Source organism: Talpa occidentalis, unplaced genomic scaffold, assembly GCF_014898055.3.
Source record: "Talpa occidentalis isolate TD23 unplaced genomic scaffold, MPIMG_talOcc4v2.1 talOcc4.3, whole genome shotgun sequence".
In the NCBI taxonomy this organism is placed as follows: Eukaryota; Metazoa; Chordata; class Mammalia; order Eulipotyphla; family Talpidae; genus Talpa; species Talpa occidentalis.
Genome location: NW_023603184.1, coordinates 148,142,272 through 148,166,238, shown reverse-complemented (window position 1 = coordinate 148,166,238; position 23,967 = coordinate 148,142,272). Strand labels below are relative to the sequence as shown.

At 61.3% G+C, this 23,967-nt stretch overlaps 1 protein-coding gene across 5 annotated transcripts in view; it reads right to left on the bottom strand.

The window, feature by feature from the left end:
• The window catches only part of DGKD (diacylglycerol kinase delta), an 83,476-nt gene that overhangs the window by 10,307 nt on the left and 49,202 nt on the right, over positions 1-23,967 (bottom strand). For all 5 annotated transcript variants that reach the window (XM_054700171.1, XM_054700173.1, XM_054700172.1 and 2 more), the window contains 19 exons: positions 18,497-18,601; positions 18,141-18,273; positions 17,293-17,399; positions 16,908-17,033; positions 16,687-16,789; positions 15,986-16,148; positions 13,786-13,894; positions 11,200-11,339; positions 10,351-10,435; positions 9,337-9,431; positions 9,143-9,242; positions 8,794-9,067; positions 7,423-7,572; positions 6,749-6,877; positions 5,586-5,682; positions 2,731-2,841; positions 1,335-1,431; positions 1,103-1,210; positions 287-400 (listed from right to left, as the gene is read on the bottom strand). In XM_054700171.1, the coding sequence (XP_054556146.1) occupies positions 287-400; positions 1,103-1,210; positions 1,335-1,431; positions 2,731-2,841; positions 5,586-5,682; positions 6,749-6,877; positions 7,423-7,572; positions 8,794-9,067; positions 9,143-9,242; positions 9,337-9,431; positions 10,351-10,435; positions 11,200-11,339; positions 13,786-13,894; positions 15,986-16,148; positions 16,687-16,789; positions 16,908-17,033; positions 17,293-17,399; positions 18,141-18,273; positions 18,497-18,601 (2,346 nt within the window). The remainder of the gene's footprint in view (positions 1-286; positions 401-1,102; positions 1,211-1,334; positions 1,432-2,730; positions 2,842-5,585; positions 5,683-6,748; positions 6,878-7,422; positions 7,573-8,793; positions 9,068-9,142; positions 9,243-9,336; positions 9,432-10,350; positions 10,436-11,199; positions 11,340-13,785; positions 13,895-15,985; positions 16,149-16,686; positions 16,790-16,907; positions 17,034-17,292; positions 17,400-18,140; positions 18,274-18,496; positions 18,602-23,967) is intronic.

Sequence of the window (23,967 nt, the reverse complement as noted above, 5' to 3'; positions counted from 1 at the left end):
CACCCGCCTTCCCCATGCTCAGGCTGCTGCCCCAGCCTGGCCCCCTCCATCTCAGCAGGGGACAGGGCGACACCCACAGAGTCAGGGCCGGGGCTGAGGAGGGAACAAGTGGCCCGACTTTGAAGGCACACCTGCCGGCTGTCAGACGCGGCGGGTGACCCTGAGCAGCCGCGGGTGGCCCCAGGGAGCACCCACCTCCTTGTCTGCGCACACCAGTGGAGGGAGCTCACCGAGGGGAACACAGGCCCAGCCCCTCCCACCCCCAGGGTCACCTGGTGGCCAGTACCTGGGCAATGCGGTGATGCTGCAGCTTGATGACGCGAGACACGGCCATCTGCATGCTGCCGAACACGGCCACCACCTCCAGGATCTTGTCATCGAAGGACGGCGCTGTGAAGGTCTGAAAGGCCGAGTCACAGCTGACTGCCGCCCCCACCTCCGAGGGCTGCCCCCTTCTTGCTCAGGGGCCGCCTCCCACCTGAAGTTACTGATCCTGATGCCAGCCCCTGGGGTGAGACCCCAGGCCTCGGCTCGCGGGCACGTGCCCGGGTCTCCCTCCTCCGTCTGCAGTCTCCCCAAGGCACCCCTAGCTGACGGACGTGCAGCCCCAGCACGATCTCCGCACAGGTCCAGCGAGGGGCAGCTGAACTCCTCCAACAGCTGCTGTGTGCTGAGGGAGCCCCGCCAGCCCCAGCCCTGGCTCGGTGTCCCCACCCAGTGCTGGCTTCCCAGCACCCACTGGCACCCTGCCGTCACACTACTTCCTTCTGCCCAGGACACCACCCTCACACCCCCCCATCACCTGACCTGCAACCTGAAGGTGTTCAGGTCTCAGTCGAGACGTCCCTTCCTCCCGGAAGCCTTCCTAGACCACCCCAGCCAGGGCTGGACCCGGTTTCTGCACCACACCCAGTCTGCTCAGCTCCCTCTTCCGCGTGGGGCGCTCTGTCCTATTCTCCAGTGCACCCACACTCCCGCTCGCCCCTCCCCCCCCCACCCTGTGCATCACTGACTGCACCCGGAGCGCGCCAGGTGCGGCTGAAGCTCCGTGAGGGATGCTGCCCTGGCCGCCCCGCCCCCGCCGCCTGGCACCCCCACGTACATCGTCTTCTTTGGTGCCTCCCCAGAAGTTGGTGCCTCCAGCATAGCTGGGAATGTTGAGGACTGCAATTCCCTGGAGACTGGGGAGCGGGATAGGCCGCCCGTCACACTGAGCAGAGGAGAGAGGGCGGGCAGAGAAGAGCAATGAATGGCTCTCCCCTCCCCCTCCCCCCACAACGGGGTGGGGAGGCCGCCTGGGCCAGGAGGAGTGTGGGGTGCGGGTGCCCGCTCACCTCCAGCAGGACCTTCTGCTCCAGGTTCTTGTACGTTCTGTGCAGCAGCTCCTTGGTCCCCAGCACGCCGTACCACATCATGTTCTTGGTTCGACTCCTAGAGACGGAAGCAGGGACCGAGGTGGGGCTCGGCTCTCTGCGGGCCCAAGTGCAGGGAGGGCGACGGAGCACAGAGGGCGCCACCCGTGTGGAGAACGGTCCTCGTGCTAGAAAGCAACCTTCCCCAGAAAGTAACTGTACTCTGCAGAGCCAAAACATTAGGACGTAGAACCTCATGGAATTTTTTTAAATCCTGGCTCCTTTTCTGGCTTGCAGAGACCACGGGGACATCGGCCAAGCGGCCCACGTCTGCAGGTCTGTCCACACGGAAAGACACAGCGGACCCTGGTCATTTCAGGCGAAGCAGCTGATTGTGCCCCTCACGGGCACCGAGCCTGCCCCGCTGTGTCCAACAGGTGGCGAGTCTCCCATCAGAGGCAGGCAACTTGGCACGGCTCCCGCTGCCCCCTCGGGCCAGGTCTGCAGGCGCGGGACTCCCTCAATCCCTCCCCCGCCCCAAGCTCCTGGTACAAAGACAGCATCACGCCAGGGGCAGGGCCCTGCACAGGCTGCAGCCGCCCCCTCCTCGCCCACCGCCCTGGACGGCATCTGCACGAAGGCACGACACAAACAGCCTGAGCGAGCGCCACGTGCGGTGGCAGGGCCACCCTGCCTTGCACCCGAGCGCTCCGAGGCCAAGCTGGAGCCAGCGTCCCAGCAATCCCCAGTCACCCTGAGCTCAGGCACTTCCCAGGTGGACTCCCTCCCCTCCACTGCCCTGGGTGTTTCAGACCCGCCCTGGGGCTCCTCCCACGTGGGAGCTGACCTCTCGCCCTCCAGAAGACACTGGGGCTACACTGCTGTGTCCCTCCCGGGGAGGAGGGGAGCTTCTACTCAATACGGGGCAGCCCCTTCCTTTCCGCCATCCCACCCCAGACCCAGAGGAGCAAGCAGGTGGTGAGTGCGGGGGAGAAGGGAACATCCCCTGGAAGTCCTCAGGGTGGCCACAGAGGGCGTGTCGTGGAGGCGGGCCCGCCCTACTGTGAAGGCACAGGACCCCGTGGAGACCCGCCTACACCGGGCTGGCACCCAGGAGTCTACACAGCGAGGTCTCAGCGCACGGCCACCTGCCCCACAGCAGGCCCCAGGCATTGGCTTCCCAGAGCGCACCTGGCAGACTAAGGCATGGCCCCCTCCTCCAGGCTGGCCTCCTGCACGAGCCCTCCGCATTCTCAGCGCAGGCGCTTGGGGTCCATGCCCCTGCCCAGCACCCTGCTCAGTGCCCCACTCCTGAGGGCAGCGCTCCCTGCGGAAGGAAAAAGGGGGAGCAGGCCATGGACGGGAGGCCGACACCTACCTGCACTTCTCGGGGTGCTCATCCCGCTTGTTGTTGAAGTCCAGAGAGATCTTGGCGTCCAAGCCGATGCCGAAGTAGTTGTTCATGACGCACCGCTCCGTGTAGCGCTCGCTGCGAAGGGCGGGAGGTCAGGCTGTAGCTGTGTCCCCGAGGCTGCCGCAGGCAGGACTGGGCCAGCCGCTTAGGGGTTTTCTGCTAACAGCTTTCATGAAGACGTGACTTACGCACCACGTACGCAACGCAGTGATTTAAAACGTACAACTTTTAACCGCGCAAGAGTTAACTTTTAAACGCACAATGGTAACCGTCACCAGTCGTTTCAGAGCATCTCATGACCCCAAAGAAAGCCCACCCCCTTCCACCGCCAGCCCCCGTCCGCTGGCCTCGCCTGTCTGCGTGGGCCCCGGCTCTGGCTCGGGCGGGCTCACCACCGCACTCCCCGCCCCCAGGGGCCGGTCGCACGCCATGGTGGGGCCACACCGCCTCCTGCTGGCTGCTTCGCTCCTGGAGCTGTGCACAGTGGGCCCCACGCCCATGGACAAGCCCCCAGGAGGCCGATGCTGGGCCACGCGTGACTTGAGGCTCGGACAGCCGCGCTGCCCTCACCACGCCAGCCATGCTGACCCTGCACCACGTCACCCGGACACACACGCTCAACAATAATCTCAGAACATGCCCCCAAACATCCTTAGACCCCATCGAAGCAAACCTGAAGACGTCTGCCCAGCCCCTCCCCCGCACCCACTGCTATAAGATGCTCACTGAGCTTCTGGCCAGGCCAGCAGAGCCCTGCTGCTGCCACTGCCCCCGCCCGCCCTCGCCCCCCACTGCAGGATCCAGACTCCTTTCCTGGGCCACTGGGGTCCCAGCGGGCTCCTGTGTCTGGCTCCCCTCCAGAGCGGGTAGGTAAAGGGAGGAAGCAGCATGAACAAGCGTGTCCCTGACCCGAGGGAGGTCTCCACAGGAACTCCGCTCGACTCCACGGCCCCACGTCTGCCCCTCTGGGCGGGAGGCTGTGGCGGCCTGGCCCGATCCCCTCGGGAACATCTACTCTACCCAAGGGCTGAGCGAGCACAGAGCTGGGGATGCAACTGTTCTGTGTTCACAGGTCGTAGAAAAGAGGCGGCTCCGGCCCAGAAAAACAGCCCAGGGAAGGGCAGCAGGGTGGACGGAGGGGGCGCAGGGGCGGGGAGGCCCAGTGCGGGCAGAGTGAGCAGAGCCCCGGAGCCTCAGCGATGAGCGCCCCACTCTGGGGGCAGGGAACCAGCAGTGGTTCCCAGGTACAGGACGGCCCCCTGCGGGGGGTGGAGAGAGACCAACAGCCTCGGCCCCGAGGGGGGCTTCGGGGACCTCAGACTGTCATGGAGAGGAGATCGTCACGAAAGTGGGGACTCTGGTCACCCACAGACAATGCCCAGTGACTGATCATTATTTCTTTTGAACCCAATGGAACCCCAGAAAAAGACTATCTCCTAAGGCTGTACCCCAGGTCTTTGCCACCACAGAGATGGGGAAAAATGAAACAAGGGGGGGGATTGATAGAGAGAACTCTCCATTAAAAGGGGAGTTCCATGGCCCGCGCCCCACGTAATGAAGGGGGAGCTGAGCGGGAGGGGAGCCGGAGCAGACGAGAGGCCTTGGAGGAGGCGCGGGGCACGGAAACGGGTGATGAAGTCTGCTGGCTTTGCAGCGTGGACTTCGCCGGGGACGTGGGACAGGAGACACGGAGAGCAGAGACACGGAGAGACGCATGGGGGCTGACAACGGCAGCCTTCACCTTGCTGACTTTGCTCCCTTCCTTCCAGACCTGCCCGGCCCCTCCTGCCCCTTTCCTGTGGCTCCCACCACAAGGGCCTCAGCCTCCGCTGGGCCAAGCCTGTTTGGCAAGGGGACGGGGAACTCCGGGCATGCCGTGTCTCAGTGGGAAAGTGCTCTTCCTCCTCTCCCCTCTCCGTGCACGCTGTTCCATCGAAGACCTCACGCGCTGAGAGCCCTGACATGGGGGGTCGCAGAACCCCTACAGAGCGTGCAGGCCTGGGAAATCTTGGGGTCCCCCTCAGTCTGCATGCTAACGAGATGACGGGGACAAACAGAACATTAAGTCCAGGAGTGCCCGCGGGTGCTGCTCCTGAAAGATGGTGGGTACTGGTCTTGCTGAAGAAATGATGCAGTGGGCCGGGACTACCACCCCAGGTGGACCAAGGGCGCACGGGCAGGCAAGGCCAGGGCAGCAAGGCACCGGCCCGAGGCCTCCGCTACACACCACGCACGTGGTGGGCAACTCTGAACCCCTAGCCACCAGCTCTGCAGAACTGACTCTCTGCCAGCAGAAAGAAAGACCCAGAAGGATGGGCTTTCAAAGCGTGGTTTGTCTCCACACAGGCCTCTCACACACAAGAACATACTCCTCTGAACTCGCACTCACGTCCTTGAGGCTGCAGACGCCACGGAGGCAGCACCGAGCACCAGGCTGCCCTGCTCCGGGCCCAAGCCCAGGGCAGCGGGGACCTGGAATCCACAGACCTGTGGCACAACCAGGGCACAGCGGCAAGAGGCGCCAACTGGCCGGCCACAGACGCTGCAGGTGACACAAAGGACGAGCATGAAGCCACAGCCCCGCTGGGCCCGCCAGGACCTCAGAGCAGCAGACCACCTCACGCGGGACCACCAGAGCCCGGCACCCCCTGCAGCCACACGCGTCAGCTGAGGCCTCCCGAGTCCCAGGTTTTCCTCATCAGTCAATGCCAGCTGGACAAGGACACCCTCGTGGACAGTCCGGAACCTCGCTGGAAAACCCAAAACACCTCTGCGCCAGCATCCCCTTTACAGAGGCCGCGGGTCACCTGGATACTCACAGGTTCTCCGGTTCCGAGTTAAAGGGGTCAGCGTTAATTAACAAGCGGCTGATGACGGAGCCTCCAGGCAAGGACCCGGACATCCCGGCCCGCACGGCTGAAAGGAGAGGAGACCTGGTCAGGACCAGCGAGGAGACGCGTCTGCGGGGCCGGACGATGCTCTGCGGGACACTGCTGTGACAACTGAACCGTACGTGATGCCATCAAGTGAAACGGCGCAACCATGTCCAGGTTCTGCTGACCCGCTGGGGCCAGAAATCAGCATCGTGATTCCACAGTCGTGAACAAAGTAAGCGGAAAGCAGTACCGAAGAGACGCGCTAAAGAAACGGCTCTACGGACAGCTCCCAGCAAGTGGAGAGGAAACCACGTCGGAGGCACAAGCTCACAGAGCTCAACTGCACAGCATCTTAAGGCGGAATTCAGGGGAAGCAGTTAAGTATCAGGAAACACTCGGGGGGCCTGAACCCTCATGGCACCCGCACTTATTTAAAATGTACCTGTCATGAACACTAAGGCAGACGGAATCCTGCCTTCCATCACTCCACCAATCCCTCCTCCAATAAGCTTTCTGTCACTGACTGACTAAATATGTCCTATTGGCCTCATTTTCCAAGAGCTTCTGGAATGTTCTGTCAGTCCACTGAGATATGCCTAGAAACTGCCAAATGGCTGGCGGGAGCAGACCCAGGAGACCTGCAATCCACTGAAGATGGCTGAGGGGGGCAATTCTGAGCCTTCGTGCCACTCCACACACCCACACCCCCCCACCACCACCACCCCAGAAGTCACAGGAGCTGCCTGACTTCGTGGGGCAGCCCAAAAGTGAATGAGGAGGGCGGCTTGGCATCCCTCCCAGGGCTGGCTGTCCCCCACAATCACGGTGCAAAGAGTGGGTCCCCCACCAGCCTACCCAACCCGCTCAAGGACCGCCTCCCCCGCGACACCTTTCCAGGCCCCTGGGAGGCGACGTGCGTCTGCTCTTTTGTGGGCACTTTTCATACCCGAGAGGACGTGGCAGTTCAGTCTCTTTCCAAGGACCTGAGCTCCAGGAGGGCAGAGAACAGTCCCACCCATCCCCCAGACCCAGTGTCCAGAGGGGCCTCTGGGTCTCAGGTGGGCACCCGCCTGCGCCCCGCCCGCCGCCAGCTGGGCCACACTCACTGGGGAACAGGATCTTGGTGTTCAGCGCCGGCAGGCCGTCACGGCTTCCCGACGTGGGAGGGAGGGAGGCAGAGCTGCCCAAGGACAAACTCCCCTTGCCGATCAGCTTCTCACACGGGGCCTTGGCCACTGCGAACAGAGAGGAAGCTGCAAGGGGGACATGGCAGAAACAGCAGCGCCTCCAGAGAAGAGCAGGCGGAAGGGCCGCAGGGCTGGGAGGAGAGGGAGGGACCAGGCTGAGCAGGAGGGAGGGCCACACAGCTTGGACCCCCTGTAGAGGGCAACCCAGGCCGAGGTGGGGGCACCGCCAATCACAGGCAGGACTGTGGGGGCCCAAGCATGGGCAGAGTCCTGAGCCGTAGAGATGGTGAAGACACCGCCTGGCGGCTTGTTCATGCCGGGCTCAGAGGAGCACGCCACGTCGGGGGCACGTACTAGGGGTCTGTTCCAGGACAGAAGGGACCCTCAGCAGGTGACCAGCCAGAGGTGGCACCCGGGGCGGGGGCGTGCACAGGGAGGGCTGAGGAGAGCACACCCCTCCAGTTACCAGGCCCTGAGGGCCTGCCAGGCAGCCGCACACAGGCCCTCCACGAGGCGCCTCTAAGGCCACGAGGCCAAAGCAACCAGGAGGGGGCGTCCCGCAAGCTGGCTTCCGCTGCCGCGGGCTGAGCTACCTTTGCGGAGGCTCCTGGCCTTGGCAGCACCACAGCTCTCGCTGGCACACGTTCTGTCGTCCGGCTTCAGGTCTTTCTTCTCCGCTGACTCCGCGAGGCCGAGGACAAAGCCCTGCTGTTCTTGGGTCTGGGCGTTCTGCTCATCGACGGCTACAAGGGCAGAGCGACCCTGAGCGGTGGGCATCTCACCCACAGGCGCACCAGGGGCTCCTGCCCACAGAGCCTCCACCCGCAGGGGCCGTCCTCCCCGTGTCCTCAAGGAGGTGCGCGCCTGCACACCGTGACAACCGCGGCCTGGGCTCGTGCCCAGGTGGGGAGGGGAGGATGGAGAGGCTGGGGACAGGGGGGAGCGGAGGGGAAGGGAGGAGGGCCCCTGGAGGCCGAGAGAAGGGGGACAGTGGAGGTGGAAGGTCGTAGGCCCAGGACCTCACTGAGGGAAGCAGCAGGGCCGGGGGCTCAGAGTGGAAAGGCAAGGCTGGGCAGGGCCTGCAGTGAGTGGAAAGGGTAAGAAATGATTTCCAGGGCCACGAGAAAGAGCCAATACAAGAGATTGCTGAGGGGAGCTTGGGGCACTAGAGGCCACAAGGTTCACGGGTCAATGTGGTTTCTCAGTATTCTCTTCGAAGCTTGGTTAAACCAAGTCTAGAAAGTGGGGGCGAGCCTTTCGTCCTACATGGCCTAACTGCTGTGTAGGCTGGTCTCACCAACGGTCCGCTGTGGCCACCTGGACAGCAGGCGGAGGAGCTGTCCTGCCTTGGACCCCATGGGCTGGACGCGTCTCCGATCGCCTCTGCCAGCTCACCAGCCTCCGCCCCTCAGGCAGCACCGTGCCTGGTCCGCACCCACCTCACTAGCCCAGAGCCTGCCTCTCCTGATACAGGGCCTTCCTCTCCGGGTGTCCTCACTGCACCTCAGTCCCAAGTGCCAGGCAGGGCAGCCCCACCTCTAACCCAACAAGGCCACACACCATGCTCCTGCCAGGCCCTGCCCGCCACCTGACAGTTTCCACCTGAAGACCCTGCGGGGAGCAGGTCCCCCAGCCTCGGGCTGGTTCCCCAGCATGGGCCCAGAGGCACATGCTCTCCAGCGGGGCCCCTCTCCACCCTGCCTCCACACTCTGGAACCCCAGGCACCCCTCCCCGGGCCCATGGGGCAGCAGCGTCGCATCAGACATGATCACGGGCACCATGGAGATGAGAGCCCGGTGTGTGCCCAGGGGGAAGGCAACCAGGCGTCAGGCGTCCAGAAGTAAACTGGACAGGCCGCAAGTCACCGGACCGCCTGGCTCTGGCCCACAAGGGTGTCCCGTCTGCAGTCACCCAGTTCAGGGGAGCCGGAGCCCGGCGCACGCAGCCGCACGAGCCCCGCTACCTTTCTCCGTGTGCTCGATGACCTGGCGGATGGCCTTCTTCAGGCTGTTGGCTCTCAGCATGAGCTGCTCCCGGGGCCGGAAGATCTGAGGTCGGGCCGGGCAGGCCGAGCCCACGGCGCGGTCCCCGGGGGCGCTGCAGCCTCCGCCCCCGCCATCCCCGTCTTCCGCCTCCTCAGCAATGGTGGGGGGCGGGGTGGGCAGCGAGGACGTGGCCTGGGACTCATCATCCAAGGTCTTGAGGAGTGAGTCCAGCTTCTCCTTCAGGACTGAACACTGCACAGGAAACACAGGGAATGGAGCAGGTGCCTCTGCGTCCAGACCCCTCGCCCCGGGGCCCAGGGCACGGACCTTCTTGGCCATGACCTCCGACTCCTCCGAGCTCTCCGTCGTCTTCTCGTAGGCCTTCCCCACCCGAGCCACGAAGTCCTTCACGGTCTCACAGAGGACTCTGCGGGAGGAAATGCAGAAGGAGACTTCTAGAGCCAGTCCTGGCTGGACACTGGCCGCCCACGCGGGAACCCCTGGCCCGGCTGGGCGCTCACTTGGCCGAGGAGATCACCACCGAGTGCTGGTCGGAGGTCAGGATCTTGGAAAGATGGGCGGCAACCGAGTCTTCGTAGAAGAGAATTTGCTGCACCTATAACCACCCCAAACAAGTGGGGCAGCTGTCAATCTAGGCCTGAAGGGCTGTGAGAGGCCTCCAGGACTGCCACGCCCTGAGGTGTCCCCAGAACCCGCTCATCCGCCGCACACGCTTATCTGGAGCTGAGCATTTCAAAGCAGCACCCAGCTTCGACGGCCCTTTCGGGCAGCTCCCACTCTCCAGCCTGAGCTGGACTCAGTGCTGGCAACTGCCGTCCCCACTCCCGCGCCTGAACGTGGCTCGATCCAGCCACAGCCCTAGACCCTCCTCCTCCTCTCCACATGGACCCTGCCCTCCGCAGTCCCCCTGCCCCTCTCCTCAGGTCCTGGCGAGTGGTCAGTGAACTCGATCAGCTGGAAGGCCTCAGTACAGACCTCTGCAGGCAGGCTCTCTCTCTCCCAGGGCACACGGACCAGCCTCCGCTCGCGGGCCTGGGAGCTGTCGTTTGCCAACCACCACCCCGGCCCACTTCCTTGACCCTCCTCCTGCTCAGCAACGGTGGCTCACCCAGCAGGACGAGCTCTGTGCCCAGCGCCAGGCCACACACCCACAGAACACAGATTCACCCCTGGGCCTTGAGGGTACCAGGGGAGGTAGGGCGGGCAACAGGCACTACCGCGGAGGAATGGGGTCTAGAGCCAGAGCCAGGGGGTGGTGGCAGCAGGGGGCCTGCAGGCCTGCCCTACATACCCGTGCAGGGGTAGCTGAGGAGCAGAGAACGGTGTGCACCTAGAAACCAGGAAGGACCCCAAATCCTGGGGCAGCACCAGGATGCCCCAGACCACCCCAAAGCCCACGAGGTCGTCGAGAGTCCACCAGTCTCCACTCAGCCTTGGTCTGCCTCGGCAGGTCTCGCCTGCAGCGGGGGGGGCTCGAGGAGTGGCTCACCACCAAGGACGGGGAGGGGAAATACCTCGGAGCCCTCGCTCAAATCTTCAGTGACGGTGGAGGACGAGGCCTGCCGAGGGAGCTTGGTCTCGTATGCCATGACGCTCCACCTGCACACACCAAGGTGGCTGAGTCAGCGCTGCCACCAGGCCCTGCACCCTCCCACCCGAGACCGGATCTCCCGACCACGCCACCCGTCTGCCAGCCCTCTCTCTGCCTTGCCCCTGCCCCGCAGTTTGGCTCCTCTCTGACAACAAGCAGCACCACTAACAGGACACTCAGCTCGCTGGGGAGGGGCAGGCATCCCCCAACGCTGCATCCCGGCGGCCCAGGTGGATGCTCCACCAGCAGCCAGCTCCGGGGCCCCGCAGTGACCAGCACCAAAGGCAGTCACCTCCCTCCAAGGGGAAGAACAGCTGGGGCAGCGGGCAGAGCAGGGTCCTGCTGCACAGCCTCACGCTGCACGGCAGGCATATTCCAAGGCTGGCACACGTGTGCCCAGAACAAGGAGCAGCTCTGCCAAAGCACCTTGATACCCAGCCCACCTGCAGCCTTCTGGGAACAGAACACGGGGCGTCAGGCTGGTCCTCAAGGGACAGGGCCTGTGGCGGTCATCAGAGGAGGCCAAAGGTGGCACGGCTACCTTCTCTAGTGGCCCCAGAGACCTGGACACCCGCAGAACCCGGCCTGTTTGGGTTTATCATTATCATAGCCTGATCAGAAGTTAGAGACTGCCGCCAAGAAAAGGAACTCCTGGCCAAGTCAAAATGTTCCAAGTGATTCCAGGGGGACCCCGGTCTCCAGGGCTTTGGGCCGGGAGCATCTGGTCAAGGAGAGCTGTGGCAGAAGTGTGCAGGGGGTGCTGGCCACTCACCTGTCCAGCATCTTGGTACTGGCTCTCTCCAGCTTCTCCAAGATCTGAGGGAGCTGGGTGTCGTCATCGCAGGCCGAGCCCCAGCCCAGCACACGGGCTAGGTCGTTCCCAGTGCCCAGGGGCAACACTCCCAGCTGGCACTGACGGGCAGAGGGGAAGGCATGGCATTAGCCACCACTGGTCACCACGCAGCAGCAGAGGGGCCGGAGAGCTGACCTAACGCAGCGCGGATCTCACAGCCCAAGCCGGCCACTGTCCTGCTGCCCCAGCCCTTCCCCCGCAGGCAGGTTTGCATCTGCTCCACATCTTGACCATCAGTCCTCTGGGACTCTCTGATCTGCGTCTCCAAAATCCTGCTCACTTCCAGGCCCACAGCCACACACCTGGTCCTAAACCCCGAACCCCCGTCTCCCCAGTCATGACAACCCCTTTCCCACGAAGGAGCCGAGCCCATCTTCCCAAACCGTCACCCGTCACTAGAGTTGTTTCACTCCCCTCAACACGTCCTGGGGGGTTTCCTGTCCTTGCAAGACAGCTGCCGGGACACCCGCCATCTAGCCACCCAAGGGCTCAAACATGAGTTTGTGGGGAGGGTCAGCATCTCCGTGGGACACCCACCCAGCCAGCAGGGAGGCCAGGAGAGCGAGGCGGATACTGGGCAGAAAGCACCACCTCCCGCAGGTGAGGCAAGGACACGAAGCCCGGGTCCAGGCAGAGAGCAGCCAGTGCTGGCCTCCTGGAGCCCAAGGGGAAAGGGCCGCAGGTGGGGCTGTGACACACCACCACCCAGAAAGGAGGGTGTCCGGAGGGAGGAAGCCAGGCCCATCAGGAGGAGCCCAAGTGGAGGCTCTGGCAAACCACGTAATGAAGTCTGGACTTTATCCTAAAGTCAGGAGCCGCCAAGGACAGCCGGGCGTGCAGGGGATGCACAGGTGGAGCTGCCACAGGAAAGGGTCCCAAAAGGAGTGGACAGAGGCCGGGGCCAGCCACACGGTGTGGTCTGGACAATTAACCAGAAATGGGGGGGAGGCCGAGGAGCACCAAGAACAACTGCAGGTATCTCTGTTGGACAACTGGGCGGGTGGGGCAATGGGCAGGGAGCTGAGCAGTGCACTCAGTGCTGGAAAGGCCAGGCCGCAGGGCCTGGAGGCATTGAGGAGAGGCCAGGGGCAGCCACACCTCTGTCCCACGGCTCAAAGAGACCTCGCAGGGGTCCCCAGATAGAGATGGCAGCAAAAGCCAGTCTAAGAGGGCTGGAGGAAGAATGTGACAAAGAGGGGGGCCCTGGCATGGTTGGGGGGGGGGAGGAGGAAGGGGCAGCCAGCAGACCTGGTGCCACAGAAAGCCAAAGGAGAGAAACCTCCCTGAGCTCAGCAGCAGGTGATAAGGAGCTTGTGAATAATCCTAGAGGCAACAAAACCTGTACCAGAACTCAGTGTCCTGCTCGGTCTCGCCACTAGGGGGCAGTGCACACCCTCCTGAGCACAGGGGCCCTTCAGCCCCGCCACCCGCCACCTCACCCCTGCCCAGAGCGGGACAACAGGGCGTCCACCCCACCTACTGTGTCCACTGCCACTAACAGGGCTTGGAGAGAGAATGAACTCTCTGGAAACCAGACTCAGGTCAGGCTGAGGGTTTTGGAAGAAAAAATAGTACCCTAAAAAGACCGGCCGAAAAAATATGCCCAAGAGATTCACTTAAAAGTTCAAAGTTAACTGGGATGCTTGACCTCACCAGTAGCTAAATAAAAATAAAACATACTTTTTGGGGCCCACATACATGGGCCTGAAGTAAAGAACAAAATGGACAGAGTAGGGGGAGGAGTTTTACGCCACATCAGAAAGGTCCATCAGCACAGCTGCGGGGAGCAGTTGGCACATTCGCCACTTCAATGGGGAGCCCCAGAGGCAGCGTCAGGGTGTGCCGGGCTTCCGGGGACAGCCTGCGGGGGACCTCGAGGCACAAGGACCGTGCAGCCCACAGGAGGCACCACCCGCACCCACCCACACTGGCTCCGGACGAGTCCACCATGGACTAGCAGGACCAAGAGTCACGTGGTGGACGAGGTCGTGAAATGAAAGCCATGTGGTGCGTTACCCCACGCGCATATGACAGTGAGGGTCTAAACAGTGACAGCAATCCATGGGGGGAGTGAAAAAATTCAATGATTACTTTTTAAATGACCAGGAAATTATCTTACAATACAAGGACTGAGTCAAATAGACCCTAATAGACCCCTTGAGGTGCAAATCCATTTCTGTCCCTCCCCAAAGCAGGAGGCGCCAGGCAGTGGCTTCTATGGTCACCCCACGAAGAGTTGGCAGGGGTGCAAGCAGGAGGGAAGCCCCCATGAGACCAGCTTCCCACCAGAACCCTTGGTTCTGGAAAGCTCTTTTTTAGCTCCCTTCACTTAGGAGCCTCTGGGCCCCACGACGCCATCGAGCCACCTGCTCTTCCCTACAATCCCCAACTGGTCCTCAGGGTAGGGGAGGGGGGAACTCCAGGGGACGAGGATTCCCAGGGACAAGGAAACCACAATCCTGACGGGCAGTACTCCCCATGGCCCAGGACCCCACACCCCAGTACCTGCTTGTGAAGGTTCAGGCTGTCAATTTCAGAGAGGACCCAGCCAACACTGCCATCCCCACCACAAACCAGAATCCGGAAGGTGTCGAACTTCTGGAACAGGCGTAAGCTGCAGAGGAAAGACAACGTTGGCCAAGAAAATACCTTCTCAAGGACCACTGATGGCCAGGCCCGTCTGTACTCCTCACGGCTGACCCTGCCTACTCCCTCCTGGGCACAGCTGCTAGGAGGCCAGATCTCTGAGGTGCCCAGGCCCAGTCTGCTGGTTTCGCCAGCCTGAGGGCAATGCCTCCCACCAGGCCCCACACTCAGGCAGCCCTGGCACGGCCCAGCAGCTCCAGGTGCTGGGTGCTGTCCACACCCTGCTTGTCCCTCCACACAGGATGGACACATACCCTCTCCCGAGGCACTCACTCCCACATCCTCCCCACATGCCTCCCGGTCACTCAGTCTCCCTTGGGACCCCCGTGGCCTTCGCCCGTGGCCTTCCGCCCGCTCCTCACCCTCTCCCTGAGCGGCGTTTCCGCATTTTGGCTTCAGGGGCCACGGAGACGCAGCAGCCTGGCCAACACCCCGCATTCCTGAGACAGTGCTGGTGCTCACAGGGCCCGGGTGCCACCTCATCCTGGGTCTCCTCCCCAGGAGACTGGCAGTGCCACCCTCAAACTGGTTACTAGGCCAGACCTGGAACCCCCAAGTGCTGGCCTAGATGCCGCCCTCATAGCCCCTACAAGAAAGAGGCTGCAGCCCACTTGACACTTTCTTCGGAAAGTCCCAACTCACGCTACCAGCAGGAGCTTCCTAAGGTCTTAGCCAGTGTCCAGCTTTGAGAAGGTGGCCCCTTGTCCCCAGGGAAGGCACTCCCTCTGTCTCCCTGGCCAGCAGCTGCCCACCTTCTGCCCAGTGTTCCCACCTCTGAACACACATGGAAACGCCCTCTCCTCAAGCGCCAGGAGCTGAGCCCCAGGAGCCCCGATCTGATTTGTGAGCCCCTCCTCCAGGCTCCCGAAAATCCTGCACACCATCCTTCCCTGTGAGAAGCCACCCATCCTCGACCTTGACCTCTGTCTGACCTGCCCCCTACAAGCAGAACCTGGCCATCAGCACCTGAGCCAGGCCCCACTGACCTCCAGGGACAGCCCCGGCACCAGCCTCAGGTGTAAGCAGGTGGCATTCTGGCCTGTGTGCTTCTTCAAGAACACTGACCTCTCTGACCCCCGCTCTCTGAAGAGGAGGAGATTCGTGTAAGCTTTGCTACAAACCCCTGAGATCAGGGATGCTTCCAGAAATGGGATGTCCTGAGCCAACGCCAACAGCACCTCGAGGGGCCTCGTCTGCACGCACAGCACACCCACACCAGCTGGGGGGTTCGAGACCACCCCTCTTAAGCCCACTGTGCAGCTCACAGGCTAACGGCTGGTGCCTGGGGGACGCTTCCCCCATGGGGCTGACTGCGCTTTATGAGGTGATTCTTGCATCACTTGGGCTGGACACACCCTGCGTCCATCTGCAGCATCTGCAGAACACTGCTCATTTGCAGAACAGACCACAGGCGCCATGTGACTTCCTCCACAGCTGCTGTGAGTGGGGCGAAGCAGCACCCGTAGGAGCAGGGTTTGCTCAGCTCCTCACTGGTGCCCCAGTTCATGTCCCAGCAGCACCTGCTCCAAACCCAACATGCTCTCTAGAAGCAGCCCCATAAGCACACGGGAAGAGCAGCCTGCAGTCCCTCCCGCTGCCCCACCGTGAACTACGTTCCAAGCAAGAGGGCCCTCTGCTGACGTGCAACTCACAAACCCGCAGAAGGTACAGAACTGGAGGAAACATATCTCAGACCCCCAGCTGCAGATAAGGAGAGGGGTAGCCTCACCCAAGACCCACATGTCCCTGAGACCTGCAAACTGAGGACAAAGCTCCCACCTCAACATTCAGCACAAGAAACAGGAGGCATGTCTGCAACTACTGACCTCAGAAAGCCAGATGCACACTAGGACCCAGGACCCAGGACCCAAGCTGGCGAGGTGTGTGCGTGACCTAGACACACCCAGAAGCTGCAGGACACACCCCTTGGCCAGCCCTGCCAGGGGCACCTCTGCGACTGGACTCAGGAGGAGACGTGTCGGGCAACTCTAATGCCCTGTTTCTTTAACGCATTAGTGCGCATCATGTGAACATGCCAGGAGAGACGCGTGTGCCCTACCCAAGGTGCGGGCCTCCATTCATGAGGTCGAAGACCTGGGCGGGGTTCAGCAGCTGCTTGAATCTTCTGAGGAACTTCACCCCCTGGTTGTCCCCACTCTTGGAATTGACGAAGACCAGCAGTGGGCTCGTGCAGGACGGAGGGCACGTGGCTTTCCAGAAGCCTGGGTGTGAGATGGAAAAGGACAGGAAAGCCTGAAGGCAAGATACACCAGCACTCGGTCGAATGCTAACACCCTCTCACCGTCCCCCAGTCAACCAGCTCGAATCACAGTCTGTACCGCACACTGCCTGAGGGGGAGGGGCCCCCCAGCCTGACTGCACATGACAGGTGCTGAATCTTGCAAGGACCCCACTTCCCAACACACTCCATCTGGAGAGTGGAATTCTTGAGACCCGCACCCCGGTCTCCCACCTTTCCAGCGACACATGTTCAAACATGAATTTAAAGGCGCCTGGACAGGTGTGCACAGGTACACAATGGTGCTGGTTGGCACCTGTCACCAGGTGCAGACCAGATGCTGAAGAGCAGAAGTTCCATGGTCAGCTTCTGCTCAAGAGCCAACCACATCTATCACCTCCAAGTCCTAAGTGTGCTCAACGCCTTGGATCTGGGCACACAACTCTGCCCCCCACCTCAAAATCACCAGCATCACCCACCCTGGAGTGGGGGAGGAGAGTGTGCATGGAGGGGACACCCACCGTCGGAATCAATGCTGTTGAGAGCGGTGGGAGGGATGACCGACACCTTGCACAGGCCCAGCGGGCACTTGGTCACCAAGGAGTCTTTACAGGACGTGTGCACCTGAAAGAGAATGCAGGCCCCACCAGGGTGACGGCCTCTCCCTGCAGGAGGGAGAAGCCGCAGGCACAGGGCAAGCAGGCCAGCTGGGAGGGAGCCCACGGGCGCCGGGCGCACTCACCATGGCCTTGCACCAGAGGCAGCGCCAGTCCTGCAGGCGCAGCACGCTGCCGCAGGTCTTGTCACACACAGTGCACTTGGCACTCACAGGCAGGTTCCCTTCCAGCCACTGGTGGGGCATGGAGATCTGCGAGCCAGGCAGAGAGGGGCTGTGGCCGGCAGGCGCACACACGCCCCCAGCCCGCAGGCAAAAATGCTCGGGACGAACCCAACCAATACAGCCCTCTCCACACCCACAGCTGAGGGTGGGACCCCAGCCGGCCTCGGGGTGGCGGGGGGCAGCCTGGCACAAATACTTGGGGGAAGAACGCAAGTGAAAACCTCCTGGGATTTGAACAGGGGTCAGGGCAGCTCCCCGCCAGCACAGGGAGGGGCCATATGCGCACCCCATCCTCATCCTCGATGATGTCCTTGCCGATAGAGGCCAACGTGGTCCACTTGCAGTCGTTGTTGGCACGCACGGCGCACCGCTTGTGGGCCTTGAACTTGCACACTGTGGGGGGAGGGGCACAGGGACCTTCATGGCTTGTGCCGAGAGCAGGCCAGTGAGGGCCCTGGGTTTTGGGGGAGTCGGAGAGGAGAGGCCCTCGCTGGTAAGGAGCTCAGCCCCTGAATGCAGCGGCTAGAAGGGAGACAAGGTGCCGAGAGCAGGGATACCCGGCTTTTTGGAAGGGGCCTGAGTGACCAGAGGGCTTCGGGGGCCAAGCAGGCCTCCCTCCTCCCTCCCAACCACTGGCTGAGCAGGAGCAGCCAGGCCCACACCTCTTGATAGGATCCCACCCGACATGTCCCACGGTTTTCTGTGTCTCAAAACAGTCATTTTCTTCTGATTTGTCCAACCAGTTATAAATGTGAAAACTGTTCTGAAATCCGCGGGCTACTATGCCCAGACAGCAGGTGGGGCAGGTGGGCAGGGGCACAGCTGCGCCTCAGAGGCAGCGCCGGTCACCCGGCCCTCTGGCCCCGCCCGGGAGAGGTGTCTGACCCACGAGGCCACCCACCCCCCATCCAGAGAGCGGGAATAACCAGAGGGGCTGACAGGCCCTGTCCGGTCTCTCCTCCCCGTTTCCTCTTCGTTTCTCCTTAGACCATCCCCCGTTTTACTTCGCCTTATCAAAGGGCTCCTCGGGAGGGAAGGGAAGTAGGATGGAGCCACAGGCGTCTGAGGTGTCTGGATTCCGTGCACCCTCCACCTGCTTGGGCTACCGCCCCCAGCAGGAAGGGTCCTCCGCACCTTCACAGGACAGCCCGTGGGACGTGACCCCCGACAGCGCCTCTCGACACACGTTGCAGTAGGTGGGCCTAGCATGGGAGCAGGCGTACCAGTTGTGCGTCCCTGAGAAGTGGTCCATGCTGTACTGGGTGGGCTGCAGAGGAGACGGGGCAAAGGTGAGCCCCCCCTACTCCGACATGGGACCTGGACAGGACGCAGGAAAGTGTCCAGGAGAGGGGCAGCCAGGGCTGAGTCTGTGGGCGCGTGGGGAGGACGAGCACGAGCCTTCGGTCACAGACGTGCCAAGGTCGGCGCCGGGGCAGGCACTCGGAGTGGGAGGGCAGACGCCTGGGACCATGGGCAGGGCGCTCCTTCACCTCAAAATGCTCCCTGTTCTGAACGGTCTTCAGGGCTGCGATCCAGTCTTCCATCTCCTTTCTGTTGTCAGCACAGAGGATGAGTCTCCTGCACGGGGTGATGACCTGGAAAGAGACACAGCAGGCTGCAAGAAGCCCCGGGACTCCCGGAAACCGACTTCACCACAGTTTCTAAAACAAAAGTTACCGTTTCACTCAGTCAGTGGAACAGAACGTAAGAACGGTTATCACGGGTCACTAAAAGCCCAGGCCAGCCTCAAGCCCAAAATCAGATGAGCTCACACATCCACAGCAAGCCCAGGGGCGCGCGCTGTCCAGCGCCGGGACACAGCATGCGCCACGGGACATTTTTCTAAAAGGAGAACAGTGCGATGCCCCCCGAGTGCCCGCGGCTGTGCTCAGCACTGAGCAGCGGGAGCAGCCACGTCGCCAGGACCGCGTCCCACGCACACTCCAGCAGACCAACGACCGGCCAGAGGCCAGGGCCCGACGGTGTCATGGAAACGGGTCACGACCTGACAGTGAAAAGCTTGGGTTTTATAAAAAAGCTTACAAACTTGCATTTCACAGAAGAAACAGAAATGAATGAGAGGCTACTGAATGAGAGGCTGCCTGGCCGCTGTGCCATCTCCCACCCAGCGGGCTGGCAAAGTCTTAAAAGATGATGTTCAAGCGTCAACACAGCTGCGGCAGAAGGGTCCCCTCAGGTACCGAGAGGAGGTACCCCCTGGAAACCTGTTCGATGAAATGTTGACGTCTGTCAAAAATTAAGAAGTCACAACCTGTCAATAGTGACACAAAATAGCTACCGGGATCCAAAGTGAAATGCACAAAGGGACAGTCCGAAGTCCGGCTTTCACGTGTGTCCCTCCCTCCTGAGAGCCCCCTGCCCTAAGATGGTTACAAAAACAATCAGTAAAGGTGGGGCAGCCACACGCTGCCCCTGAGGCTCCGCAGTTTGGAAGCGCCACCATGTGGAAACCCGGCCCGCTCCCTGGCCGCGAACATTCCAGGCTGTTGAAAATCCTTCCGTGTCAAACAGCCACAGCAGAGTCTTGCACAGGGCGCCCGCGTCTGCACTGCCACGCCTGGAGCACGCGCCGAGAGGCCCCGTTCCCAGCTTTGCCAAGGACCCCTGGGCGGCACGTGTCCCCCACAGCATTAGGATGCGTCTGCCCCTCACCCCACCCCGGGCTCACCCGGAGAGGGCGTGACCTTACTTCTGGACTCTCTCCTATCTCAGAGCTTTACATCAGGAACCCCCAATTTAAATTATGAAATGAGCTTTCTGACTCAGAAAGTTCAGAAACAGTGTCTTACGTCAACAGATGATTTCTTCCGAGTCCCATAAACTGCCTACAGAGCTCGGCCACAGAGGGGTAAGAAGGAACAAATCACAAACACCCGCACGGGTCACACCTTCGCCTCGGCGGGCCGGGCGGAAGAGTCGCAGAAGCCATGGCAGGTGGGCAGGCCGCTCTGACAAGGGCACGTCAACGGCCTACACTCAGGACATGTGAGGCCCACCTGCTCGCCGGGGGCTCAAGGACCCGCACGGGCAAGGTTCCTGCTCACACAGAATGACCCAGCAAGAGAGAAACAAGAAAACTATTTCAGACACCGAAAGGCCACAGAGACAAGGCAGGCTGGGTGAGCTTGGCCGAGGGGGCTGTGCACAGAGGGGTCAGGGGAGGCGGGGGGAGCTGGCAGGTGCCAAGGTGTTGGTGCTTACAGAATTCTCAGCAGCAGCCGTCTGCCTATAAAATCTCGGCAAACAACTCCATTACTCACCCCAAAGTGAGTTTTAATATTTGAACATTTTTATCAGCACAGTAAACACAGTTGCAGAAAAATAGTTTGCATAACTCGGGGATCACACTGGGAGTGATGCAACAGGGTATTTACAGACGAGAACAATGAGATTCCATTTTTGCTTTTGCTTTGACTGCTCCCAAGATGACCACCAGGAGATGAAGCCTCTCATCACTCCAGGACTCAGACAGGTCGCTGGGGAGGATCGTGGGCACCCCCTCCACGTGCCTGAGGGGGCGCTTCAGCTCGTGGTAATGGGCTCCACTGGGCAACAGTGGACAGTGAGCTCAGAAAGCAAGCGACAAATGACATCCTCTCTTCAAACTGGCTGCTGCCGCAGGGAATAAACACTGGCCAAGAGAAAAATGTCCAAGAACCTGATTTTCCCCCTTTTTTTACAGCCTTTCTGGTTCTGGTTTGTGGAGATAGACTCAGGTCTGACTCCCACTGGGCAGGGCTGGCTGGGCCTACTGCATTGCTTCCCTTCTGGAAAAGGGGTGGCCAGAGCTCCCTGATAGGCTGCTATGGATCAAAGGGGCCAGCGCACCGGGTGCAGTGCAGGCAGGAGGCCGTGTGTGCGCACATGGCTGCCCCTCCTGGACCCCCCCCACCCCCACTCGTCTGCAAGAGGGCCAGTCATGGCTGACCCCACAAGCCGGAGCTACTTCAGGCTCTGTGTCCTGACCTCAGGTGTTACCTGACCTCACCCAAGGCGGGCGCTCCCGAGGACAGCACCTTCCTGAGCCGTTCTGGGGCCACCAGGCCAGCTCTCAGGCCAGAAGACTCCCACCCAAAAAAGCCAACAAATCTCAGCTTCCTGCTGATCTGCTCTAACTCCTTTCAGCCCGAATCCACATTCCTCAGCTGCTCCAAAGACCAGGTGTGAGGGTGGGGTCTTGGGGGTGGGGGGACATCAGGGGATGGAGGTGTGAGGGTGGGCAGCTTCAGGAGGAAAGGACTTGCGGTGGCTCTGCCAGAGGGATCCCAGACAGCACTTTCCAGTCGATCCCGAGGCTGGAGGCTGAGGGAACAGCAGACCCAGGAGAGAGGTGAGCTGTCTCCTGCTGCCTGTCCCTGCCCGCCCTGAGCAGGCAGGAAGCTCCGAGCTGTACGAGCGGGGCCTGTGTTTGGACTGAAGCCAATACCATAGCTCCTAAGCAGACAGAACTAGACCCAAAATCAGGCCTCAACACAAGAAAGATTTCCGAAACCAAAAGATACACTGTATTTTTCAAGCAAACGTGTGAGAAACAGCTCACATAACTAAATTTCAAAGATAAATGCAAACTAAAAGTACGTAACACAGTGAACTTGGGAGGAGAGGCCAGGTGCATGAGGGATAAGCAGACTCAGCACCTATGGAAGAGCACAGCCAAACAATGGGGTGCTAAGATGGAAACCCACAAATCCCAGAGTCAAAGCACCCCTAGACCTTGGCCCTGGGAAGACAAGAGAGCAACAGAAAGGACAGCACCGAGGACGGACCTCTGAGGCGGGCCAGGAGGGCGGCAGACAGAAGGGAATTCTCAGGCATGTGTAGCAAGAACAGAGCAGACCAGCAAACAGGAAAGCGGACAGAAGGAAGACCTGAACAGTTACTTCACAGATGACAAGACACGAAAAAACACTCAAGGGCAGAGTTTCCTGGTGAGCCCACACCAGCACAGAGGCCAGGACCTGTGCTGGCGAGGGTGTGAAGCAGCAGGAATGCAAATTCTGTGCAACCGCTCTGGAAAAGTCTTGCCCAACCAACGTCCATTCACCCTCTGCCTCAGCAACGCACCCACAGAAACATGAGCCTGTTTCCTCCTCAGCAAGACGTACATAGGAATGTCCACGGCAGTCCCGGAGCAGGCTATGCTGGGCACACCCAACCATGGCCACGGGAGAGGACGAGCAAGCGGGAACGGAGCAGGGGGACTCCTGGCACCAGGGGCACCACGTTCTGCACGCTGGAGGGGAAAAGAGAGACACAGAGGGGCACACTGCCCCTACCGTCCACTGTGCCCGCGTGGAGATAAGAAAAAATGACGTGTAAGGATGCCCCCCACCCCGCCAAAAAGGCTTTACAAGTCCTATTTGAAATAAGAATGTTGCTGACATCCTTTCATACCAATGGCCTCCTGGGAGACGGGAGAAGTACCCCGTTACTCCAAAGAGTGCAGGACACCCCAGCCAGCCCCTGTCGCGGGAAGAACCAGCCAGGGAGGTGATGGAGTCTGGGGCAAAAGGAGGGGCGGAGGCTCTCTGCAGAGGCAGGGGTGATAAGCAGCCCCAGAGGGTGGCCCTGCAGCAACACGCAGGCAGCTGACCTGTGTCACCTGACACAGCAGACACCTCGGCCTGCCGACTCTGGGTCTCGAGGAATCCGCTGGGCATTCCCGGGCATTTGCTCAGCCCATCCTTTCTGGAGTCTAATCAAGTGGGTGTCAGGAGAGGAAACTGAAGCCGGCTGGACTCAAGGCCCCACAGCAGCTGAAGCAGGGAGCTCCCGACCTCTCCCGAGATGGCTTTCCCCTGGGCCCCCACGAGCCCACTCCGTGGGCGATGCCAGGAGCAGTGGGCAAAGGGGGGCAGGAGCCGGCCCTCAGCAGGCGCCCCCCACCGGCTCTGAGCAGCAGGGGCTCGCACCCCGCCTTGGCTTCAGCAGGGATCCCGGCTCCGAGGACGGCGAGGACATCACAATGAGTCATCTGGCCGCCCCCCAACTCTGACCAGGTTTCCCAAAAGTGCAACATGGAGGTGGGTAAATCGGATCTGGAGGGGAGCGACCGGGCAGACGTCCTGCGTTTCTCGTCGTGGACTGGCCTTGCCTCTCATTTGCAAATGAGACCTCAGGTGACAGAAAGACCAAGATCCTGCAGATGCCGTCATACTGGAACCCCTGGCCTGTCCTTCACAGCCATAAACATGCAGCCTGCGCCATGGTGGGCTGAGGCCTGGCCCAGCGTGCGGGGGAGGGGGCCAGTCCGCAGGGACGCAGGCTGCTCTGGCCCTTCAGAGTTCCTGCCGCAAAGAAAGACACGAGAAGCCAGCAGGAGGCGTGTCCAGGAAGCCGGGGAGATATGCTTCCCCCCGCTGTACTGGCTCTGTGCAAGAACTCCCTGCACACGCGACAGAAACAAACAGGAGACAGGCAGGCAGGGACAAGAAGACAGACAGGTCTGGGACCACAGGGCCCGGGAAAGACCCAGGCTGGGTCTCCTGTCTCCATCTGCCTCACAGATCCTGATCCTAGACTTGGGGCTGAAAGTCGGCTGCCAGAAACACCCGTGCCAGGGAAACAAAAATCACACAAAGCCGCTCTCTGCAGCCAGGACACAGGGAATGGGGCAGAGTAACAGACACAAGTCAGAGCAGAGGAGCGGCTAACACTGCTCCACTCTGTCCAGCGCAATGGAAAAGGCCATGGCCTCTGTCCACCTGGCCCAGCGGTATCAGGGCACTCCTGCAGCCTCCCCCCAGGGTGAAGGCCACGTAGAAACGTCCACCCACTGGGCACTCCCCCAGTGTCAGAGAACCTACAGGAGACAACACGAGGAAGGGCTTAACCCCTCAGCCATTAAATAAACGCAGATTAAAATCACAAAGCCATACCACCTGCCAGAAGGTGAAAATGGAAAAAAACGACACCACCAAATCCTGGTGGGGAAGTGAGA